The sequence below is a fragment of the Leptinotarsa decemlineata genome, unplaced genomic scaffold, assembly GCF_025532065.1.
Source record: "Leptinotarsa decemlineata unplaced genomic scaffold, Ldec_3_MD MMD2_tig00026299_RagTag_RagTag, whole genome shotgun sequence".
Classification (NCBI taxonomy): Eukaryota; Metazoa; Arthropoda; class Insecta; order Coleoptera; family Chrysomelidae; genus Leptinotarsa; species Leptinotarsa decemlineata.
The window spans coordinates 2,378,987-2,401,286 of record NW_027412676.1 but is presented as its reverse complement, the minus strand read 5'-3'; the positions used below and the strand labels follow the sequence as shown (position 1 = coordinate 2,401,286).

At 33.2% G+C, this 22,300-nt stretch overlaps 3 protein-coding genes across 5 annotated transcripts in view; 1 reads left to right on the top strand and 2 right to left on the bottom strand.

Moving 5' to 3' along the window:
• The window catches only part of Sema1a (Semaphorin 1a), a 1,123,890-nt gene that overhangs the window by 142,766 nt on the left and 958,824 nt on the right, over positions 1–22,300 (top strand). The gene's annotated exons all lie outside the window — the stretch shown is intronic.
• On the bottom strand, positions 9,479–17,172 carry LOC111517833 (uncharacterized). Its single transcript, XM_074180674.1, has 4 exons — positions 15,872–17,172; positions 15,327–15,440; positions 10,336–14,621; positions 9,479–10,260 (listed from the first exon to the last, which is right to left on the bottom strand). Exons 1-4 carry the CDS (start codon positions 16,114–16,116, stop codon positions 10,154–10,156), a joined length of 4,752 nt encoding a protein of 1,583 aa, XP_074036775.1. The 5' UTR covers positions 16,117–17,172; the 3' UTR covers positions 9,479–10,153.
• On the bottom strand, positions 19,435–21,290 carry LOC141484952 (uncharacterized). Its single transcript, XM_074180673.1, has 3 exons — positions 20,808–21,290; positions 20,527–20,748; positions 19,435–20,233 (listed from the first exon to the last, which is right to left on the bottom strand). Exons 1-3 carry the CDS (start codon positions 20,976–20,978, stop codon positions 19,586–19,588), a joined length of 1,041 nt encoding a protein of 346 aa, XP_074036774.1. The 5' UTR covers positions 20,979–21,290; the 3' UTR covers positions 19,435–19,585.

Below are 22,300 nucleotides of genomic sequence, written 5' to 3'. Positions count from 1 at the left end.
GTTCCATTTGAAAAATCAAAGTTGCTACTAATTTCTAATGGAAGCGGCAACACCGCATCGTCGAAAATATTTTAGTTGGGTAGAAAATGTCCAAATATGCTCTCCGGTGAATTTTCAAGTGATCCGGTGTCTGGATCACTAGAAATGTCTAATGTGAATGAATATATGTAATACGTGTAGGAAGCTGTAGAATTAACATTTTAATTGAGAAGAATAACTATTGTTGCTATCAAGACAAGATATTGTTGTCTCTTGTCACGTCTTTCTTTTTCTGGAACGAAAGAAGAGGAATTTTCATCTTGGAAAATCGTGCCTCGACAAACAAAACAAGAAATTGGGTTATCTTGGTCAAGACCACAAAGGATAAGAGAACTCGAGAGAAGAGTAACATTATGAAAATTCACTTCATTTTTCATGCACCATTCGCAAAGAACAATTTTATTTTTATTCCTGATTCAAAACGAAAATAAATGATTATATTTTGAATGTTTCTTTCTAAGGTTCTTAGATCCACCTGCAGGGTTATTCTACTAAAAATATACAAAAGTGGTACCGCTGCAGGAAACCAGATCTACAAATATTGAGCAGGTCAATGAAATTAGTAGAATAACCGTTCAGGAGATTGTTTCTTGAGTATGAAATGTTTCCGTAGCTCCTAATATAAGGTAGGTATATGTTCGCCGGTTCGCGACGTAATAGGTTACATATTGATTTTCGAATACATCAAGATGAATTTAAAAAAATATGCTCATGAGCGGAATGTCCATCCTTCTCTTAGTTTTGAAGGCTCCACTTAGTCAATCTACCGATGTGCGAACCGGTGGTTCGAACCGCAAGGCCGGACGATCGATTTTCACTTCCTATCGTCATCACACGTTGAAAGGTAAGACCTCCTTAGTCCTTAGCTCGCACAAGTTTCGACTTTTGAGAGTTGTCGTTTGTAGGGGGCGACAGCTGGCTAACGGAATAACATATTTTTAACAGATTTATCAGATTTGGAGCAGTTTCAACAACAGGTTTTCGATGGATAGTGCCTTATATACCTTTACTAAAATAAAGTAATTCAGAGTTATTTATTTTCAATTGAGAAACAACTTGTATGACTGGTGAATTAACTAATTCGATATGAATATAAAATGTATCGAATTGGCTTTTGGCTAGATGTTGTTATTTCATCTCCTTCCGAGTATCTACATGCTGGTTTCATCTGTGAGGTTCAAAATGTCATTTCGGAATATATTTGAAAATATATAACTAAAACTGTTACGCTTATCAGTAGCTGCGAATTCTGAATAACGGCGACGTCCCTCGTCAGAGAGAAGTAAACCACTATTATTCAGAGACAATTTCTCAGAGACCTGTATATTATTTTTTTTTATAGAACCTGCGTAGAAGTGGGTTCAGATATAAGAAATGAAGTGATATTTGAGCTATTTTTGCGACTTTTCCCCACTCTAAATCCAATAATTTTGTTTCCGTCACTAGCTTGTGCTAGTGCTAGTAAATATCAACATTATTGCTATATTCTTATGAAAAATATTTTGATGATGATACGGAAATTAATAATTGTGCTGCTATTGTGAAATTTTACGTTTACTTTAGTAGATACTTCAAGTTTGTTATAATGAACTAGTTCAGTTCACTTCAATCAATCAAACGTTTCTTTAGAAAAATGTTCCATTCGAATTTTAAAGACACGAAGGTTAACTACTTCTTTTGATGAACCATTTGAGAAAAAGATAAATTGCTGACTAAATTTTCCATTGTTTTCCTTATTTAGACAACTCGATTTGGATTAATTAATTACTTGTGCCGATAATGGTACCGAAATTATACCTCTGACCATAATTGGGCAAGATAACGCCACATTTCTTCTGTCAGATTATTATTTTATATGACCTAAGCACAATTTCAATTCATACATAATATTTGCGCTGTCATTACCTTATAAATAAAACGTTTTTATTGGCCAACAATAGTCAAGTTCAAGTGACTTCCATATGTTGGTATTTTGTAAACTGATAACGAGCAATTAGCTAAAATGATAGGAGAGTTTGAGGCAGCACCATTTCCATATAGAACAAAAAAAGAGTAAAAATAATATTAGGAGAAGTCTTGAAAGTTGAAATTTATTGTTTAGAGCTCGCTGAAACGCGAGTGATATTTTCAAGTTTCATTAAATGTTTTCATGTTTAAACGACTTCACACTAACACTCAAAACTCAATATTCCGATGTATAAGCAACTGTATTATTTATGAAACTGAATGAAAAATAATAAATCATAATCGGGTTACGTTTTTTGGAAAAAAAGCACTAACAAATAAGCGATTCCACCTTTTAAGGTATTATATCAGTAGGCTTGTGACTTTCGAAGTGAAGCTTTATTTCATATATCTATGAAATTAATACATCTACGTTTTTTGTAGAAATTAGAAAAACGCTTATTGGTTATTGATTTTGATCGAAAATAAAAGCACTCTCAAGCTAGACTATCGCGTCTGTGTGCCTGAAGTACTTTTGGCGGGTGTTGAGTTTTTTGAAACGCATTAGAAAATTAGAGGTCTTTCGCCATCATTTTCAGCAATATTTTTGAAAAACTCAATAAGAATGAATAGACGTGGGCCTATTTGATCAATATGACAGGATCGTTTGACAAGTTTGTATTGATATGGCTCCAGGTTCGATTCTCACAACTTTGACTTCAGTTTATAAAAACTCTTTATTTTTGTGAAAATTAAACTTCGACATAACCGATACATGAAAGAAAGTTATATACCAATTATGTTCTTTGAAACACATTTTTTGCAAATGAGGAAATATTTTCAAAGCTCTTTATAGTCGCTAATCTTTCACAATCAAAAAAATCGAATCAACAGAGTGTATTGTTACAAATGAAAAGTTTGCCAATAATTTACTACACTGTTTAATTAAACTCAACTTTATTTCATTGCTACACTGACAGTACATTCAAACAGTTCCTCAACTTGAACTTCAAACTAATATGCAAATGTTTATCGCCTTATTAGAACACTTCAAACCGCACTGTCGACTAGACTTCCTCGATATGCGAGTGGGTAGTGTTTATATATGCCAATGAAAAAATCTCAGGAAGCCGACGCGACTCTTAACGATCTAGAGACACAAATGGAGTTGAACGCAACCTTCGCCAAGTCACAGTATTTTGCAATTTTGCAGAATGGTCCAAAAATACAGTGAATATATGTTAACTATATGAGATCATAAAACCGATGACTAATTCATAGATTACTTGAACACCAAAGAACCAACGACCATTAGACAATGAACATTACTCGAAATATATTTTAGTGTGAATATATTTCATTGAAAGTTACAACCAGAATCCCGACATGAAATGAATATATCATAACTCTCGCATATCAAAGCTACAACTCTTCTCGGTGCTGGTTTCACCAGTCAAGTTGACGATATCAGGAAATCAACTATATAGGTACGTAAGTCGTAGAAAAAGATGTCGTTCATATCAGTAAAAGGTAACAAAAGTTCAAAGTGTCCTGAATGAATAAAAGAGCTATGTAGTCAAGAAAACGGCGCAATTTTTTACAAATATTGTACAGTGAAAATTGTGATCGGATGATAAACATTTATATGATGCCTACTACCAAGTAGGATGGTCAGAAATAAACAATATTATCACACATATTGAACGATGATCAAAATTGCTTGATAACATCTTGAATATTTGATTCATTTTTATTACCAGTAGGTGACATCTGAGATCTAATTTCTAGTGTATTTGATAGTTTCAGGTGTTGAAAATTATATTAAAATATTGCAATGATGATAAAATGAGTTATTTTAATAGATACTCAGAGATAAAGAAATATGAAAAATTTCAAAAGGAGAAATAGCCATAATGTTGAACAATTATACAGCATAAAACTTGAAGATCTGTTCAAAAGTGAATCTAAATAATAGGATAAAGAAATACCTAGTTCTTCCTGTGAGTGCTATAGTGAAGGTTCAAAATATGATGAATCATACAACACTGTCTACTGCTTGAAGTCGATTTCAATTATTCAGACAACTTTTCTGAAACCATTAAGATTCAGGGTAAAAAAGCCTTTGTTTGAAAAGTCGATAATTTTGGGAGTGAACTATTAATATGGTCTTACTTTACACCGAGCAACTCACGTGATACACTCGCTTAAAACGGGCCTACAAGTCATTCCAGAACATGAGTGATTTCACGAAAAATTTATTGATCTCGTGTATTACAAAATGAAACAAAAGGAGGAAAACAAATTTCCTTTTCTCCATACGAAAAACCATCATTGAGCCAGAACCAGTGAAATATGCGAATATTCAATTCCGGAGGTTTCATGAGTGGAAAGAAATCGAACCAACAAAGCAATCTCGAGGTACGCTATTTCTGAAAATAAACACATTTCTCAAAAATGAACATCAAACATCTCATTACAGTATGCGCATAAAACGGGGTCGCGAACCTATTCGAGTGTCTCTTCACAAAAATAAATTCACCGTAGTAAAAGTCAAAAAGTCCTTTGATTTAGAGTCGAATGTACGTCTTCAGATTACGTAAATCTGCTGAAATATTGTTTTCCGCAGCCGGCCATAACCTCGAACAGACGCCAGGGCTTCTGCTAATATAGATGATGTTTTTTGTCGGGAATGTTCCTCCGTATACTTCGAGATTCGATATTTGCAGATGTTCGTCTGTCAATTTGTATTTTAGATTCATATCGGGCCATGAAGATATTTTGTAAATATAGGTGAGAAAGGTAAAATATTCAACCGAGGGAAATGTTGATTTTATTCCTGGCGGATATTCTTTGGAAGCTCGAAAAAGTAATCGTCTGTAAGAATTGAATTCGCTTTTAATTCGTTCGGGTGGCTTTTCCAGGCGTGAGAATGTAGATTCCGAATAATTGGAAAGCTAAACTGCGGATCAAACGGGTCTGAAATTAATGAGTGGTGGGAAAGAGGTTCTGTGGAGTTTATTTCTCATTGGAGGGCTTTATTCCTGAATGACTATAAAATATCGAAAAAAGGAACAACCATAGTAAACAAATATCCTCACAAATGTACTTCATAATTAAATAATTTAGAAATATAATTATATTTTGAAATAATTCTTGTGAAGCAATTTTTCGACTTTTTGGTCATCCATACTCATTTTTCGAAAAAATTTCAAAAATTTTCAGCTTCGAAACCTATATACCGGATAATTTTTTTCAAGTTGCCAAAAGAAAAGACAGAGTGCCTCTTTATTACATATTCAATATTCCAATGTAACAAAATATTGTCTGAGCATTCAAATTACATTTATATTTTCAGTTTCTGATTTCAATGGTGCGATTAATTTCCACCGAGTTAATTGAAATAGTAAGTTCTTTTCAAAATGTGTTTCCCTAGCCCCACTTCTGTCAGGTAACTTTATGTATTCACTCTGTTCGATTTGTAATGCACTGTATCACAACTTAATGACAATATTCACATTTTTTTTCATAAACAACTAACGTTAGGCAAGAATAATGGTCGGTCTCTGGATCAAAACCACTTCTATCAGTTATGTTATAAATAGTTTTTGAAAAAAGGATTCCAACAAAGGAAACCAAACAAGTAGCAAACTCTACAGGGGTTGATCTTGAATTGTTCTAAATTATGTACAAAACCTCAATCATGCTACTTTGAAGTTTTAAAATTTGTAATAATAAACTTAATGCGTGAAACTCAAAGAAATATAGAAACAATATAACCAAGTAGAACAATAGTAACTTCAGAAAAATTGATCATATATCAGATTTGATCCCCATATTCCGAACATACGCATAATATTAGTTGAAATGAATTTTTGACATTTGTCAAGCACATCACTCCTTTTCCCCAAAGTGAATGTCGTTCTATCGTAAAAATATTTGAACTACAGTTTGGAAACGCTGCAAACTGGGGGTTATGTCTATTTGATTGTTCCGGTGAATAATTGAACCGAAAGCTCCTCGACTAAATTCATCTCCTCCAGCAACTTAATTCATAGATTTTTGCATTGTCAGAATAAGAAGGATTTCTAGTCCATTAGTATAATATCGTAATTGGAATTCAAATATTCGTCGTGGGGTCGTCGTCCGTATAGAGTTATCTGTCAGTCAGTGTCATTCGATTCAATTAAGATTAGCAGTCACTAATTCAAATCGCGATACCCCGTAATCCTCATATCATCTGGGCGAGGGACTTCGGCACACCCTCACCCCTTTGATTTACTAATGACGACGGATTGATGACATTTCTGGTTTTCCGGCAGGCGGAAGGTCTTTCTCTACAATCGTCGTACAATGTAGGTGGTGGATGTATGAATGAAGGGATTTGCATTCATTGATTGCGCTCTTCCCACATACTCCCACGAGCAATTTCTGCCATTATTTCTGATTCCCTACTACAGTTTTGCGGAACAATGGCTGTATGGTACGGAAAATTTTACAAAAGTTCGCATTTTGCGATTGTGATGTAATGGTAATACATAATTTCGTGTTTCACTATCTTTGTTTTGAAAGTACGAGGCTTAGAATGTGTGTACTTATGTCTTCCTCAAAAATTGACCCATATTTGGTGTTTCACGATTTGATCAAATTGTTGATGTAATGTTTTATACAAGTTTTTATAGATCTAATTAGTATATGTCCGTCGAATATAATACTGTTTAGTTCTGTTGACGTTTCTCTTTTTTTTTACTGTTTTCTTCTCTGTATAAAACTACCGAATGGAGTCTTGTCTTCTAGTGTACTTTTTTAAGCTTTGCTATGGTTTCTTGTATTTTATATAAGTTTATTATTTTACAAAATTGTATTTCTTGTTGAATTCTTGAGGGGTTCTGATACGTATTCTTCAAGTTCTCTCACAGTTCTCTTTTCCTGTTAGTAATTTTCCAAAATGTTTTTTTTTCTCCATGATATCCTCTTATTATCAGTCATCAGTCATATTCCCATCTATCATTAATACCCGATCATAGTACCTCTCATTTTCAAACATTTGTTTCCATTTCCAGTTGATTAAATTTCGATTCCATTCACCCTTCTATTTAATCAACCACTCAGATGGAGGTGAATAACCCAGTGAATTTGCTAGATATGACTGTCACTAAAATTATTAATAAACTTAGGTTTACAATTTTCCACAAACCATTTCACAGGAATGAACATTGTCATTCATAATTCTTCGGCACAACCATAGCAGCATAAAGTAGTAGCATTCGATATTAGGATTCACAGACAATTAATTATTCTACTTTTTGGGAGGCAATTTTTCAAAGAGAACTGAGTTTTTTTTATTTCACAATTTGTTGTCAACAACGGTTACGAGGTGGATATCGTAGTTGCCATTCTATTTTTAAAAAACTACGGAAACAAGCTAGAACCAGGCCCATCCAACTTTAAGAAACGACAGTAAACGGCAAAGGACATTGACATTTGGCAAACTCACTAATACTATCGTTGCTTTTTTAAAAATTACTTGAGCATAGCTCAGAAAGTAAATGATGAATAGAGCAAATTTATTAATAAATAATAGTTAAAAACAATTTTGAAATGAAGTTTTTATCAATATGCTCTTAAAAGATGAAAATAAATTTTGTATAATATCAATTCCAATAATTTATTACATAACAAGTGTTATATGACACTGTTGTAAATCATGCCCTAAAGAAAATAACGCCGGCCGCCACTGGTACCCATAAACCAATCGTGACGTAGCTAAGAGCGCGCGAATGTACGATGTTTGCTGCCGCTCTAGAAGCAGCGAGAATAATGCTACCGATTGCAATGGAACTCCGGCGAAATTTCTAGCGCATTCGATTACGATATAAAAAACGCTAGCCATGAGCATATCGACACAGTCAAGTGTGCGGTACACGAAGTGATCTAGTGAGGCGATAGACATTTGAATAATAGTTGAAGTTTTAGTTGAAGTGGTTGTTGTATTCAAAGTGAAATGAAGTTAAGTTTGAATATTGTTCAGTGTAGTCAATTATTGGTCAACTCACGGGGAAAAACGTAACAATACAAAATGTTGTCGCGTGATTTACCTTACACATGGGCCGAAAAGTCTAGGGCCTGAGAAAGAAGACGCTTTTTTTGTTCAAAATTGATTTCATCAACGAAGTTATCTTCATCAAGAGTCACACAGTTACTCCAGCGACGCTCTAACATTTTAATACCACTTTTGTAGAACGATTATTGCTTTGCCTCAAAATAGGTCTCAGTTTCATCAGTAACCTCTTCACTCGAGCAATTTTCTTCACCTGTGAGCATATTTATGAGGTCTGCGAACAGCCAGTAGTCACTGGGAGCCAAATCTGGCGAATACGGTGGATGTGGGAGCAATTCGATGTCAAATGTAGTTTTGCTATTGTTTTGATTGACTTGTGATACGGTGCGTTATTTCGATGAAACATATTTGTTTTCTTTGCCATATGCGGCCATAACCTTTTCAGCCAATTGTGCTTTCGGTCGCTTTGGACGAGGTTCACCAGTTGCTTTCCACTAAGATGACGATCGTTTCGATTCCTAAGTGAAGTGATGGATCCATGTTTTATCCATTGTTTCATATCGATCCAAAAATTCCGGTTTGTTATGTTTAAACATGGTCAAATACTGCTCAGACAGTGAGCTCGCGCGGCACCCACTTTGAACAGAGCTTTCTTATAGTCAAATGCTCATGCAATATATAGCCAACACTTTTTTTAATATATTTAAAATGTCAACTTACTCACTCAACTTCACTTTTCGATCATTCAACACCATTTTGTGTTTATTTTTCATGTTTTCTGGTGTTACTGCCTCATTTGGACGTGTCCACTGTGTTCTGCATCATCGGTGTCACTACGACCACGTTTGCAAACCAACGTACAATTGTTGTTTCTGAGTCCTTATAACAATGTTTGAACCATTGCTTCGCTTCAACGGCATTTTTCCTATCAAGAAGCAGTGTAAAATTACAACAAGACATTGTTTTGAAAATAATAAAAGTAGTGTCACTCTTAACACAATAACTCACAAACTTATGAGTAGAATATCATAAAATTTCAACAGCTTTCTTTTGAAGAACGTATAAGAACATTTTTTTTTATTACTAATGCCAAGGTCAAATTACATAGTGTATTATCATTCATTCCAAGACAAGCTTTTTTATGTGATGAAAATTGATTGGTTTGAGTTAATTTGGTTAATTTTTTCTTTTTAATGCATATAAATGAAAATTTGTTGTAAAAAGTGTTTTTAAATTTGTTTTTTAGTTATGGCTAGGCATGTTCCTCAGTCTGTTCATTTCATGCAATGTATCATTATTGCATGATGGGTACTTACATTTGTTCAAGCAACACCAAACTGTTCCTTTCTTTCAACGATCTATAACCTTTTAAAGTTAGTAAGGAGGTTTTCGTGTTTTCTGACATTTTATATTTTTCCCCTAGAACCCTATTAGACCGGGATCCCTCGCCCTTTTTCGTAAGTGATTACTAACAAGCTAATTTTTCGTCAGTAGCTTCATTTTGACGAGACGCCCAACATTAGCTAGTACAAAAATTTCGTAAGTGGTAGCTAACAGGGGTAATGAGGACATAATTTGTTGATTTAGTGGTTATCAAAAATTCATTACTAACTGGTTTTTTTATTTCTAATTCTCATAATAATGATCTAAATTAGCCGAATAAATATTTGTCCTACAAAATGCTAGGTTTGATCAAAGAGGTCCCATTTTTGCAACATGTACTATTTGCGAGGTCATGAAAAATAATTACTAACCAGCTGATTTTTTTTTGGTTGGTTAGTTAATTATTATATAATTTAACGCCCACATTGTCCTACACATTACGTGGTACATTTTTCTAGTCCTAGACTCCTAAGTTGTCCATACCACAGGACCATTTTTTTTATTAGTAACTGTAGGACAAAAGTATCACGTGATACATTAGTGTGTTTTTTATCTGAATAAAACAATGTCCTACAAAAAAACTGGTATGCATCCGTAGTCCTACAATAATCGTAATTTTCCTTTTTCCTATGTGCAACATGAGGTAAAGTGAAAATATATTTATTGAAATAAATCAACTTTATTATGTAACATACATGAAAAAGTAGATACTTTTATACCAAAAAGAAATTAATTTTCATCTGACTCATCAGAGAAACATTCATCCTCACTACTGGCATCACTCTCCTCATCTTCATCAGTATCTTCTTCATTCTGATCTTCCGTGGTATCTAAATCTGTAATAATATAAAAAAATTAATTAATGTCGCTGAAAAATTAAAAACCAAATTTCAATAATATTAATAGGGTACCTTGCAATTGAGAAGATAATTCTTCAAAGGATGGGCTTTGAGGACCATCAAACCAATAATACTCGTATTTACCATCAATTATTGTCCATCCATAATTTTCAGGTACTTTATCTGTGGGGCACCGCATGTGTGCATTACACCATACATTGCTGATGAATACTGTTCTTTTAATTTGTTGCAACAATTCTTGTTTTGTTGGTGGCAAACTGGAAGGATCATATCCAATAATATTTTTTTTTAATACTTTTTCACTTCCACTTTTTGATCTATAGCCTTTTTCAAATAGTTCATACCGTCCTCTGTTGATATCATTTTTGGTTTTTAATGAGTACACTCTACATACATACTCTTCAATAATTCGAACTATTTCATTTGACGTTGTTAATACTGTATGATCACTTCGTAGGAGTTGAATAAAAGCCTCTTGAAAATTTTTATTTTTCTTAAAAATACTGAAAGGTCTTTTTTTTCCTTTACGGAAAAAAGCGGGATTGTAATCATTTCCTGTAAAAATATGGCATATAGCAAATGAACACGATAATTGATCTCCAAGCTTGGCATAAATTTCATTTATGTTCAGGTACATTTTTTTTTTATTAGTGCTTAAATTAATTATTACTTGTATTTCATCTTTTAAATACTTGAAATTTGCCAACATTATTATTGGTATATCAGAATCTGTACAATGTATCTGCACACGATAGTTACGATTAAATTGACAAACATGGTACACAATTTTGGTGTCAGCTTCTTCATGATAACAAGAAAGATTATAATCAATAATTCTTTTTATTTTATTATCACTAGACACCTCATAAGTGTAACATTGATCATAATTAAGTTTAACAGTCTTCCCTTCAATCAAGGTAAAAAATTCATCTCTTGTCCAATCTTCAATTAAAAATTCGACAAATTTTTCTTTAAAGTTGCTACTCCTCAATAATTTGCAGAAATCCGCAGGACGATTATTGTCTCTACGTATTACGTCATACTGTGTATCCTCTTCACCTCTCAGATCATGTTCAAAATCTTTGATACTGGGTTTTTTGTACTTGTCAAATATAATATGTACTTCTTTTTTATTATATGTAAGTATTTTTAATATATGTTTCGAGATTTTACCATAATTGTTTGGAACGTTTTTCAGCGTATGTAATAAATAAAATCCATCAATTAAGTGAATGTCTGCTTCTGGAGGATTTTCAATTTCGGTTTGATATTCTAGTAATTCATTAATAATCACAGATTTAGGGGTCTTGCATATTGATCCATTAGTATGACAGAGTGAAAAAGGAACAGGAGCTAGAGGATAACTTAATGCTTTTTCTATATCAATTTTATTTTCTACTGATGCATAAAGTAAACGGCCAAAAACATCTCTTTGCATTTTAATTTCTTTGACTTTTTCATTAATTTTGACTTTTTTCGTATTCTTGTACTCAAAATTCATAATTTTATTTTTACTAATGGCTTTATCAAACCTATCTGGTGTTATCCGAGTCTCAGTAATGAAATTCTGATGCTGTTTTTCACCCTCTATTTCAACTGATGATAAAAATTGATATATTTCATCGCTAACGGACTGACCTTTCGATATATTGTAAAGATAATTTTTTGGCAGATCGAACGAGAAAGGGTCGGTGTACTGCTTTATTAGTTGCATTAATACTTCTAAGTTTTTCGTAGCTTTCTTAATGGATGACTCCTTTAAGTCTTTCGTTATGTCATCGGTGGATTTCATATTACAAAACTCCATCATTTTTGATATAACACTCGTACGCAGTGAATGAGTAATTGACCATTTTTGTCGTGCAGAAAACGAGTTTGTAACGTTAATAATTCCAGAAGCTTTAGAAGCAGCAGCAGCATTGATTGTTTGTTCAAGTGTTAAATCAATCGGTATTCTTGAAAATGGTTTAATTGTTCTGCGAATGCCCAAAAAACTTTTTTGACAATCGTCAAGCAATCCAGGATGTGTTGTTTCAATATTTTTCAATTTATCCCAATAAACAGACATATACCTTGCATAATTATGGTGGTTCATTGAAAAGAAAATATTGGTTATTTTCGGTAAAATGTATGTAAACAAATTAAAATCACCCGTACGAATACTGTATTCTAATTGAAGATAATATTCAACTAATCTGGTGTACATTAAATAAATTTGAGGTGTTTTACCATGTATTCCAAGTAAAGTTTCTTTTTTATATTGTTCATATTTTTCAAATAACTTTTTCAAATTCTCATTGGTTATTTGTGGGTCCTCATTTTCTTCTTTATTAAATATTTGTAAATACTCTTGGATATTTTCCAGGTTCTCATCATATTGCTGTAAAAACCGCTCCAAATGCAAAACCTGCAAAGCAAGGGAGAGTAGAGGATGAATCTTTCTACACCGATTAAAATGTTTTCCACTTAAAAAGGAATTGATAGAACCACTGGCTAAAATTTCGCTGTCTATAAGAATATTTGTTAAACCAGATCCACTTATAAATTTCCCGATTGCTTTCATGAATGATAACATTATATGGAAAGATCCAAAATTAATGAAAAGTTTTTGAAATTCGTCCTCGGCACTCTGTATCCGTAAAGCAATCTTAGCCATGGCTAAATCGTAAGTAACACTGAAGAAATTTTTCTGGCATTCCGAAGCGATTTGCAAACTTCTTCGCATTGTCTCTTTCACAACTGATGGATCCGTGGGTGAATCATTAATTTGCGTGAGATACTCCACCTTTTGAATTCTACTAGTATCTTTAAAAATTTTGGCATTATATCCTATCCACATTGGCGTGTCTGAAATTTGTAACTTATGGGAAAGTACCCACGCAAAGTATTTATGTTGAAATTTATCTACATTTTGTATATCTTCGGGTAACGATGAACTACTATGCCAAAATTCTGGACGACGTTGCTTCGTAGGCTGTAAATGTTCCAATGAGTCGTCCTCAAATGAACGTTTTCTACGACCAGACAAATCACGAACATTAATTGATAAATTCTGTTCAAATACTGTAGATGCATCGTTCCTTTCGATGATGTTCAACTCTTCTTCTGTTGGGATATTTTGATAAAGAATACCCACTGTATCATGCAGGGTATTTTTACCAGAGCTTGTTTCCACAAATCTATCGTAATTATCCCACGCTACTCCACATGACAATATAGGAGTGCGTAAAATGCCGGTAGGACATAACTGATTATTAGAAGTACAAGAGTATGCAGCAGACGTTTCTAATTCCAGTATAGTGGGATAGGTGATGCAGTAGCCTTGCCTACTTAATATCTCTACTACTTTTTTGCTTCCAGTAAGGCTCTTTACAGTCATACCCAATAAAATATGTTTTTTCGGTTTGATGTATCCTCTTGTAATGCTGTAGATAGAATCCTGTGAATAACAAGAAGATAATCTTCTAACTCGATCGCAGCTTTCTTTGCCAACGCCGCTCAAGGCAGTAGTCCAAAAAATATTTAACCACTTGGGAATATCGCACTCTCCTTTATTCAAGACTTCACTATCTATGAAATCTGGTAAAGGTTTTTTTTTTATTTTCATTATATTTTGGCGATATTTTACGGCGAAATCTTGAGCTTCTTGTTCAAATATGATCTCTTGGATTTCTTCGTCATCAATAGCTTCTATATCAACTTCAGAGGATATAAGAAATTGCTTATTTGAAATTTTAACTAATGTAATTTTATTCTTTAATGTTTTTAGAATGAAGTCCTTGAGAACATGAGTGCTGAAAATGGAAGCCTCTAAATCTGTATTTTCATATGTCTCTTTTAGAAATTCCGTATAGCAATCTTGGAGGTGAATTAGTGACAACACTCGACGATTTTCAATAATTTCTTTTTCAATATATAGAATTAATTGTTGTTTAGCAATTTTATGGCTGTCTCGTTTCTTAGACCAATTATCGGTAGAGGGTGGATTAACTTTTCTTTGATGTTTTGCAAAATAATTGACATTACAATTATTATGATATGCTAAAGACTGGTTGACAGAATTACTCTCTTCTTCAATTTTTTGCAACATCTCAATGTCATTCAATTCTGTAGCATAGCTTTTAATTTTTTTTAAGAAAGGTATTTTATTTTTAATGTTACGGCAGTATATTTGCCGCCCTTTACGTTTGATGTTAATTTTCATGCAAAAAAAACATGAATTGGCTGATTCATCATTTTCAAAACTCTCAACATCTATCTCATCATGTGCATAGCTCTCTTCAACAGTATCCAGCGAATGTACAATGTTTTCTGTTTCTTCATTCTGTTCGATATCTCTGTAAATAATAACATGTGAAGCTATTATATTAGTAACGAAAAAATCAATAACCGAAAACATTTTTTTTGGAGCTTTGTCAGGGTGGCGACTTGAAATTAATTTCAAAATTCCCTGACTTTTCCTGACCAAAAATAAAATTCCAAAACCTACAAAAAATATTTATTATTCAAATATTCGTTAAAATTGCAAATTATTTTGAAAATAATTTTTGTATATTAGGATTTAACTCTTATACCCGAAACTGGGTAAAATTTTAGAATTATCAATGTTTGTCTACTTTCTTGCAAATTTCCAACTCTTTAAAAAGACCAATTTCTTTTGATTAAATATTTATAACTATTGAAAATACAACAATTAATATAATTATAATTAATAATCTGTTTGAAGTTATACTTCTTTTGTTTTTAAATTAACTATCCATACATTTAGTTTTTTTAATATTATTTATCACAAAATAGAACAGGTATAATTAAAAAATATTTAGAATTCTATAGAAATAATAAAAAATTAACTATAAATTTCCCTGACTGACATGGAAATTCCCTGACTTTTCCAGGTCAATCGCCACCCTGTTTATGTATAGGCGAAAATAATTAATAGTTAAAAAATATTTAAATGGCATAATTTTGTAATCTGTGAATTCACATGTACTCATTATAAGAATGAAAAATAACGTAAAAAAAAAAATATTCAACGAACTAACCGAGAGGAGCATGGCACTAAGTGTGGTTCTACGATTGGAGCAGACGTTAAAGAAGTCGAAGCGTCTGTAACTTCAGTACATTCAGCTGCAGACGATGTTACAGCTGGCTCAGTTCTGTATAAAAAAAATAAATAAAAAAATAATTCAAATTAGCATTTTATAAACAAACTGAACGATAAACCCTTCTTAAAAGCATATATATATATATATATAATATTTCAAAATTTTTAGTAAAATATGTAAAGCACAATATACTTTGTAAGATTAATTAAGTAATGAATTTAAAAAAAAAAGTAACTATAATTTTATCATGCTTTTTATATAATTATGTGAAAACTTCTACTTAATAAATTAATTATCATATAAGGTAAAACACCCAGTAGCTGCTCAGCGATCAGTAACTGCTTACTCCATGTATTTGTATATCTATATTCATATATATAGATATACAAATACATGGAGTGAGCAGGTACTGATTCCTGAGCAACTGCTGGGTGCTTTACCTTATTTTGAAAATAAAATTAAAAAATATTCAATCGACTTACCGTTGATAACACAAATATTGAGATTTCACTCTGAATTCCTTATAACAAGAGGAATGATACCCGATTATGTCGTCATCCCAATTTTCCGGTAATACGACATTACTATATTTATGTTTATGATGCTTTCGAGCAGACAAAAAAGTTCGACAAGAAAGCAAAATTTCTTGAGAAAATTTCTTGATCTCTTCGCGTTTCTCTCGAAAGCGAGGGTTTTCACACAATACACTGCATACAAAACACTCCATTTTTGCTGAGCAATTACAAAAAATGTAAGTTATTTCAGAGCGTACAACACGTGGTCAACAGAAAAGAACAGCAAGGTTATAGTCGGCTTCAGCGTGGAGGAACTAAACACAGTAAGCAGCACTGCGCGCAGGCGCACTAATATAACTAAACTCCAATAGACAAATGTACAGAATGAATAGATTTTTATTGCTATGAATTTCAAATTCCGTTGGAGGATCGGCAAAATATACCATGCAATTTGTAGGACAATGTGGGCGTTGAATTATATAATTATTAACTAACCAACCAAAAAAAAAATCAGCTGGTTAGTAATTATTTTTCATGACTTCATAAATAGCACATGTTGCAAAGGTGGGACCTCGTTGATCAAACCTAGCATTTTGTAGGACAAATATTTTTTCGGCTAATTTAGATTATTATTATAAGAATTATAAATTAAAAAACCTGTTAGTAATAAATTTTTGATAACCACTAAATCAACAAATTATGTCCTCATTACCCCTGTTAGCTACCACAATCGAGTATTTTCGTAAAGAAAATTGTTGGGCGTCTCATTGAAACGAAGCTACTCACGAAGTTTCAACTTGATACTAATTATTTTTACATCTAGTATTTGTACTACAACCTAAGAGTGTCGGACTAGAAAAACGTTCCACGTAATGTGTAGGACAATGTGAGCGTTAAATTATATAATAATTAACTAACCAACCAAAAAAAAATCAGCTGGTTAGTAATTATTTTTCATGACCTCGCAAATAGTACATGTTGCAAAAATGGGACCTCTTTGATCAAACCTAGCATTTTGTAGGACAAATATTTATTCGGCTAATTTAGATCATTATTATGAGAATTAGAAATAAAAAAACCAGTTAGTAATGAATTTTTGATAACCACTAAATCAACAAATTATGTCCTCATTACCCCTGTTAGCTACCACTTACGAAATTTTTGTACTAGCTAATGTTGGGCGTCTCGTCAAAATGAAGCTACTGACGAAAAATTAGCTTGTTAGTAATCACTTACGAAAAAGGGCGAGGGATCCCGGTCTATATCTGTTGGTATATATCCATATTATGGGGGTGTATAAAAAGCATAGTCCACCATCTTTGTAATCCGTCATATTGAATTCATAATGGCGTCATTTTATTTCATTTTATCATCACATCAGCAAACTCTTTCGTTTTATTTTTTGTATTATTTTCAGAAACTCAGGTAGTGCATAATCAAAACTGTTCCGCCTTCTTGGGTTGTTTCCCATATTGAATTCAGAGTGCAGTCTTGTTATTTTACGTAATGTTTTCAGCAAATCCTTTCATTTGTTACTCACATTGAGGGATGCATAGAAACACCAATCTACCATTTTGGGCAGTCTGCCATATTGGATTTGGAGTGACGTCATTTCATTATTCGTATTCTCTTCAGTCTTTCGATTTGTCACCTATAATATGGGGGTGCATAAAAAAATAGTTTGTCATATTGAGCGCTCCGCCAAATTTGATATAGAATGACGTCTCTTAGCCAATCATGAATTATCACTCAAACTAAATGTTTATGCCAAATTTCATTTCAATCAGTGGAAAGATTAGCCCGATTTAACATACATACATAGAAATATTGCAAGTTGAATTGAAGCTTGCAAAAACTATAAAGAGAAAATTTCAATATCGGGCAGGAGTATATTAGTTGACTTAGAGTTCTTGGTGCAAACTTTATATTGGTTAAACGGAAAAAACATTCCCCAAAAGAATAAAAAAACATGAAATTAAAGAAAACAAATTTAATTAACATTTGGACTCCTTAGGAATCAGTAATTTCAATAATTTGGAACATTTGCTCTATGTCCAAATAAAATTGAATATTTATCCTTTGTTACAGTAGTTTTCTACTAATGGAAGATTTAAAGTGACGTAGGTACGAGGAACCTAGGTAGTATTTTATTATATATTGCATTTAATGAGTTTGTTCTTAGAGAGGCTACAATAAATAATCAGACATCAACTTAGTAGTAAAATTCATGCTTTTTTGGAAGGTTTTCCAGTACAAGGTTGGATGAAGTTGCTAATCTTACAAGCGCTAGGTTTCAACTTTTTGTCGCGAATAAAGTCAAGGCTTGCACTTCCACTAAACTAAAATATATTTTTGTTGGGCTACTTGTAAGAAGCATTATGTTGAATTGAGTTTACTACTAAATACGCCTGAAGAAGCTCCGGTATAGTGAAACACGTAAACTGTTTAGTGAAAATCTCACAATAAAGTGTAACTTGAATACTTTATGAATTTTATATCATTATACGGTAGAGGAATGAGCTGGAAAATCAGTAAAGCTAGGATATACAGGTATAAAACCAAATATGAAATTGCTATCAGGTGTACTTCTAAATTTGGTCTAGGTTGTCTCCTCTGCATTGGAAGCTCACTGAGTGGCAATGCTCCCGTAAAATAATCATTCATTGGGTATTTATCGGGAAAATCGCTCCCTCCGACGTCAGCCATTGTGTTTTACCGAAGCACCAGACCGAACCAGTGATCTTCGAATGCAACAACAATGGCAGCTCGCTCCGAAATCGAGCGGGCTCAGCACGAGTCGTAGAATAACAGTTAATCTAATTAGCGTAATAGGAGAGGACTGAAAGGGTGTGCAAATTATTAATGATTCGAATGGGTTGATCGATTGTGTCGGCTGCTGTGTAAATGGTATAGGCAATGAGTCTAACCAACACAATCGCAATTGGCGACGGAATAAGCTGTATCCAGTGTCGAGTCTTTGTATATTATTGCAAACATATCCTAAATTTTTTCAAAACAGATTACACGTTTTGCCACCATACAATTCAAAAGAGCATTTTGTTGTACATTACATTACCAACATACATACTCGCCTACAGATACACGACTGATGGTATTTTGATAACTTGAAATCATTGTTACATTTTTATGAATCGATATTATTTCATTCACAACTCATAAAACTTTGTGTATGTAACGTGTTAGGAATCACACGTTACAAGGTAAGACCTCGTTAATCCTTAGCTTGCACAAGCTTCGACTTCTAAATTACACTCAGCTTCGCATGAGTGCAATTTAGAGTTTAAAATTCAAGGTGAAATATTTTCACGGCTTCTCATACTCGTCGTATTTTCTTAATGAAATCTAGATGTACAAAATCAACTTTGTTGATAAAACAATTCATTTAAATAAAGGTTATTTAAAGTATATAAAGTATAAGTATCTTGTTTTAATCAAGATTAGTGTCATTCAAGTGTTCATTCATTTCCTTGAAAAATACAGAAACAATCTCACATTCACTTAAAATATACATTTATTTCTGACCGGGATATTATAAGCTTATATCGTCATAGTTACGCTATCAATAAAGAGGGTCATAACTCCCTTGGGACATTATAGATTTTATAATTCCCTCTACCTTTCACAAGTAAAAATAAATAGAAATGAAAACTGAACCATATTTTATTTATTCACGTCATTACAAATAATAAATGTACAATTTTGAAATGTTCCCTGAAAATTACTTCCGCCACTGGAAACAATTTCTTCTTTTGTATGGCTGGAGCTTCTGTTCACTACAGTCGAGGTACCTGCCTCTTCTGATGACAAAGTAGACAACATACGCGCCGTTTTATTTCTCAATTCGATGCTATCCTCCAAATACCCCTCCGCCACCGTGGAACTTTTCCAACCTCCGTGTCTTTTTAAGTTAGTCATAGTTGCTCCTGCATTGGCTAGAGCAGTAGCAGAAGTGCGACGAAGGCAATGTCCCGTATAGGAAGATGAGTTTGGCAATCCTAAATACATTGCGATTTTGCTGAGGATTTTCCCAAACATGTTTTTTCCAATTGGCTGAGATGTACATTTATTTTGTCGGAAGCTCAAAAAAAATCTTTCAATACCTTTAGGACGCAAAGACATATAAAGTCTTAATAAAGGCAAAGCGGAGAACTCTTTTTCATCCACAATTGTAAATTTCTTCGATACACCAGTTTTACTTTCCGGTACGTTCACTACCATAACGGAATCCCGGTCTTCTATATCCGATATCTTCATATTCAAAAGTTCCTGACTTCTGCATCCTCCAAAATAACCCATAATCAAAACAACCTATAACAAAAAAAAGGAAATAAATACACACAAAAAGGAAAAAAAATCTGTTTAAAATCTGTTTTTCCGTTAACCAGCTGTCGCACCCCTACGAACGACAACCCTCAGAAGTCGAAACTTGTGCGAGCTAAGGATTAACGAGGTCTTACCTTTTAACGTGTGATTCCTAACACGGGTTGGACGATAGCAAGTGAAGATTGATCGTTCAGACTAGGGCTTGAACCACCGACCAACACGGCAGTCAATTCGAGTGAGTGAACAAAGCACCCATGCCGAACCGCTTGGCTATCGACCTTATGCAATAAATGAATATCATTAGGAGCGTCCTTTAGGAATCTGATAACATCTTTAGGAGATAAAACAGCAGACTTCTTCGGCTTATAACTCTTACTCTTCCGTTTCAAAAAAGCCTGTAGTTCATTGAACTTGGTGATATCTCGTTTCTCATGTATAGTCACCATCGATTTTAGCATTGACCATTTAGTCCATAAAGAATTCGGACTATACGTTTCTGACTGAAACGAATAAACACAATTACTACCAAATCTACCGAAAAACATAGAAAATTCCTTACCAGTTCTTGAAAATATGCCAGAAATACAGTTTCAGTGACATCTTTTGGCATAACATTTTTCCGTGTCAGCCAGTCCAGATATATCTTGTATTCTTTTTGGTATACGGCTTCACTTTTCGATGGAATTAATGATTCTCTTGCTTGTTCAGCTTTTTTCAAAATATCCTCCATTATATTTGGGGTAGAAAACACGTTTTCACCGCAAACACAGCTTGATAACAAAGTTCTGTTTATAAACAAGTAACATAGCAACAACCTAGCAACAAGAAAACTCTACTATAATCAACGGTACCTGATTCAAATATACCGGGAAGGTAATGAATTGGTACATTTTTCCGTTTTAAAAATGAACAAAATTTTATTGAAATCGGTCAGAAATAAAATTATCTATGTACCACGGGAATTAATGAGCCTTAATAACCTCAGGCAATTGCTGTCCCTCGGGCCAGAGGCCCTCGGGACGCAAACTTTGCCATCGGTAATTAAGGCCGTCCTAATTCCCTTGACACATAAAAAACTATTATATCGCACCTGAGTTGTATTACCATTCTGTGTCATATTATATAAGTACACCAAATGTTATTTTATTTTCATAAGATAGTGGATTCTTTGTCTAGTATTAGGTAAAGCGATTACTATAAATTGTCAAATTAATAAAATCGTTTGATTTACCACGCTACAATTTTTTTGGATTTGTTAAGAAACCGATATTATAGATTTTTAATAACAAAATGTTTCATTTATTTTTCAATATAAAAAAATAAAGAGCATTTCCGGCTAAACTACAATGACCAAAACATTGAAATCATAATCAATGAGTTTTTTGTTTCACACTATACTTGCAACTTCAATCAGGCAAGAAGAGATGAAAAAATGAAAGAAAAGGAAATATGCGAATTAAATGAACATCACGCCAAAACCGACATAAACTAATAAATATGTATGTATCAACTGATGAGAATCGCTATGTTCAACTTAGGAGGACACATTTAAATTCATTATATATGAGTCGACAATTTATTTTTTTTTACCTCAGATATTCATTGTGTGATATTCTGTGTGGAAACTGATGTTTTCACGATGAAAAGTGTCATGACATTTCAGGTTCTCTTTTCTAATTTCGTTCGAGTATTATGGTACAACATTCAGTGTTAATCATGTGGAAGAATGGTACATCGCATATATGTAGTGAAACCGGTAATCATTTTTCCAGGAAATGCTTCGTGAACGAGCAAATTACGACACCAGATTGTTCATTATTTTCCTGGTTATACGAATATTCCTATATTCATCCACATTTCGTCAAGAGGAATACGTTTGCATGCGGATTCTCTACTTAACGAATTGAGTATTTTGAGCATTTCCTTGCACCAATTCACACGACAGACAGATATTGTACCTGTGATATGCCAATGGACGTTTCTATTCCACTTGCCGAACTTCTTCAATCATCTTGCTCACGGCATCGATATATTTTGAAACGATGAAAGTTT

Bases quoted from the DNA above. Each gene is read 5' to 3' on its own strand.
- LOC111517833 (XM_074180674.1), bottom strand. From the start codon at position 16,116: ATGGAGTGTTTTGTATGCAGTGTATTGTGTGAAAACCCTCGCTTTCGA. The intron at 15,441-15,871 runs GTAAGTCGATTG...TTTTTTATACAG, and splicing joins CAATATTTGTGTTATCAACG to AACTGAGCCAGCTGTAACAT. The intron at 10,261-10,335 runs GTACCCTATTAA...ATATTATTACAG, and splicing joins ATTATCTTCTCAATTGCAAG to ATTTAGATACCACGGAAGAT.
- LOC141484952 (XM_074180673.1), bottom strand. From the start codon at position 20,978: ATGGAGGATATTTTGAAAAAAGCTGAACAAGCAAGAGAATCATTAATT. The intron at 20,749-20,807 runs GTAAGGAATTTT...TATTCGTTTCAG, and splicing joins TGGCATATTTTCAAGAACTG to TCAGAAACGTATAGTCCGAA. The intron at 20,234-20,526 runs GTCGATAGCCAA...TTTTTGTTATAG, and splicing joins ATATTCATTTATTGCATAAG to GTTGTTTTGATTATGGGTTA.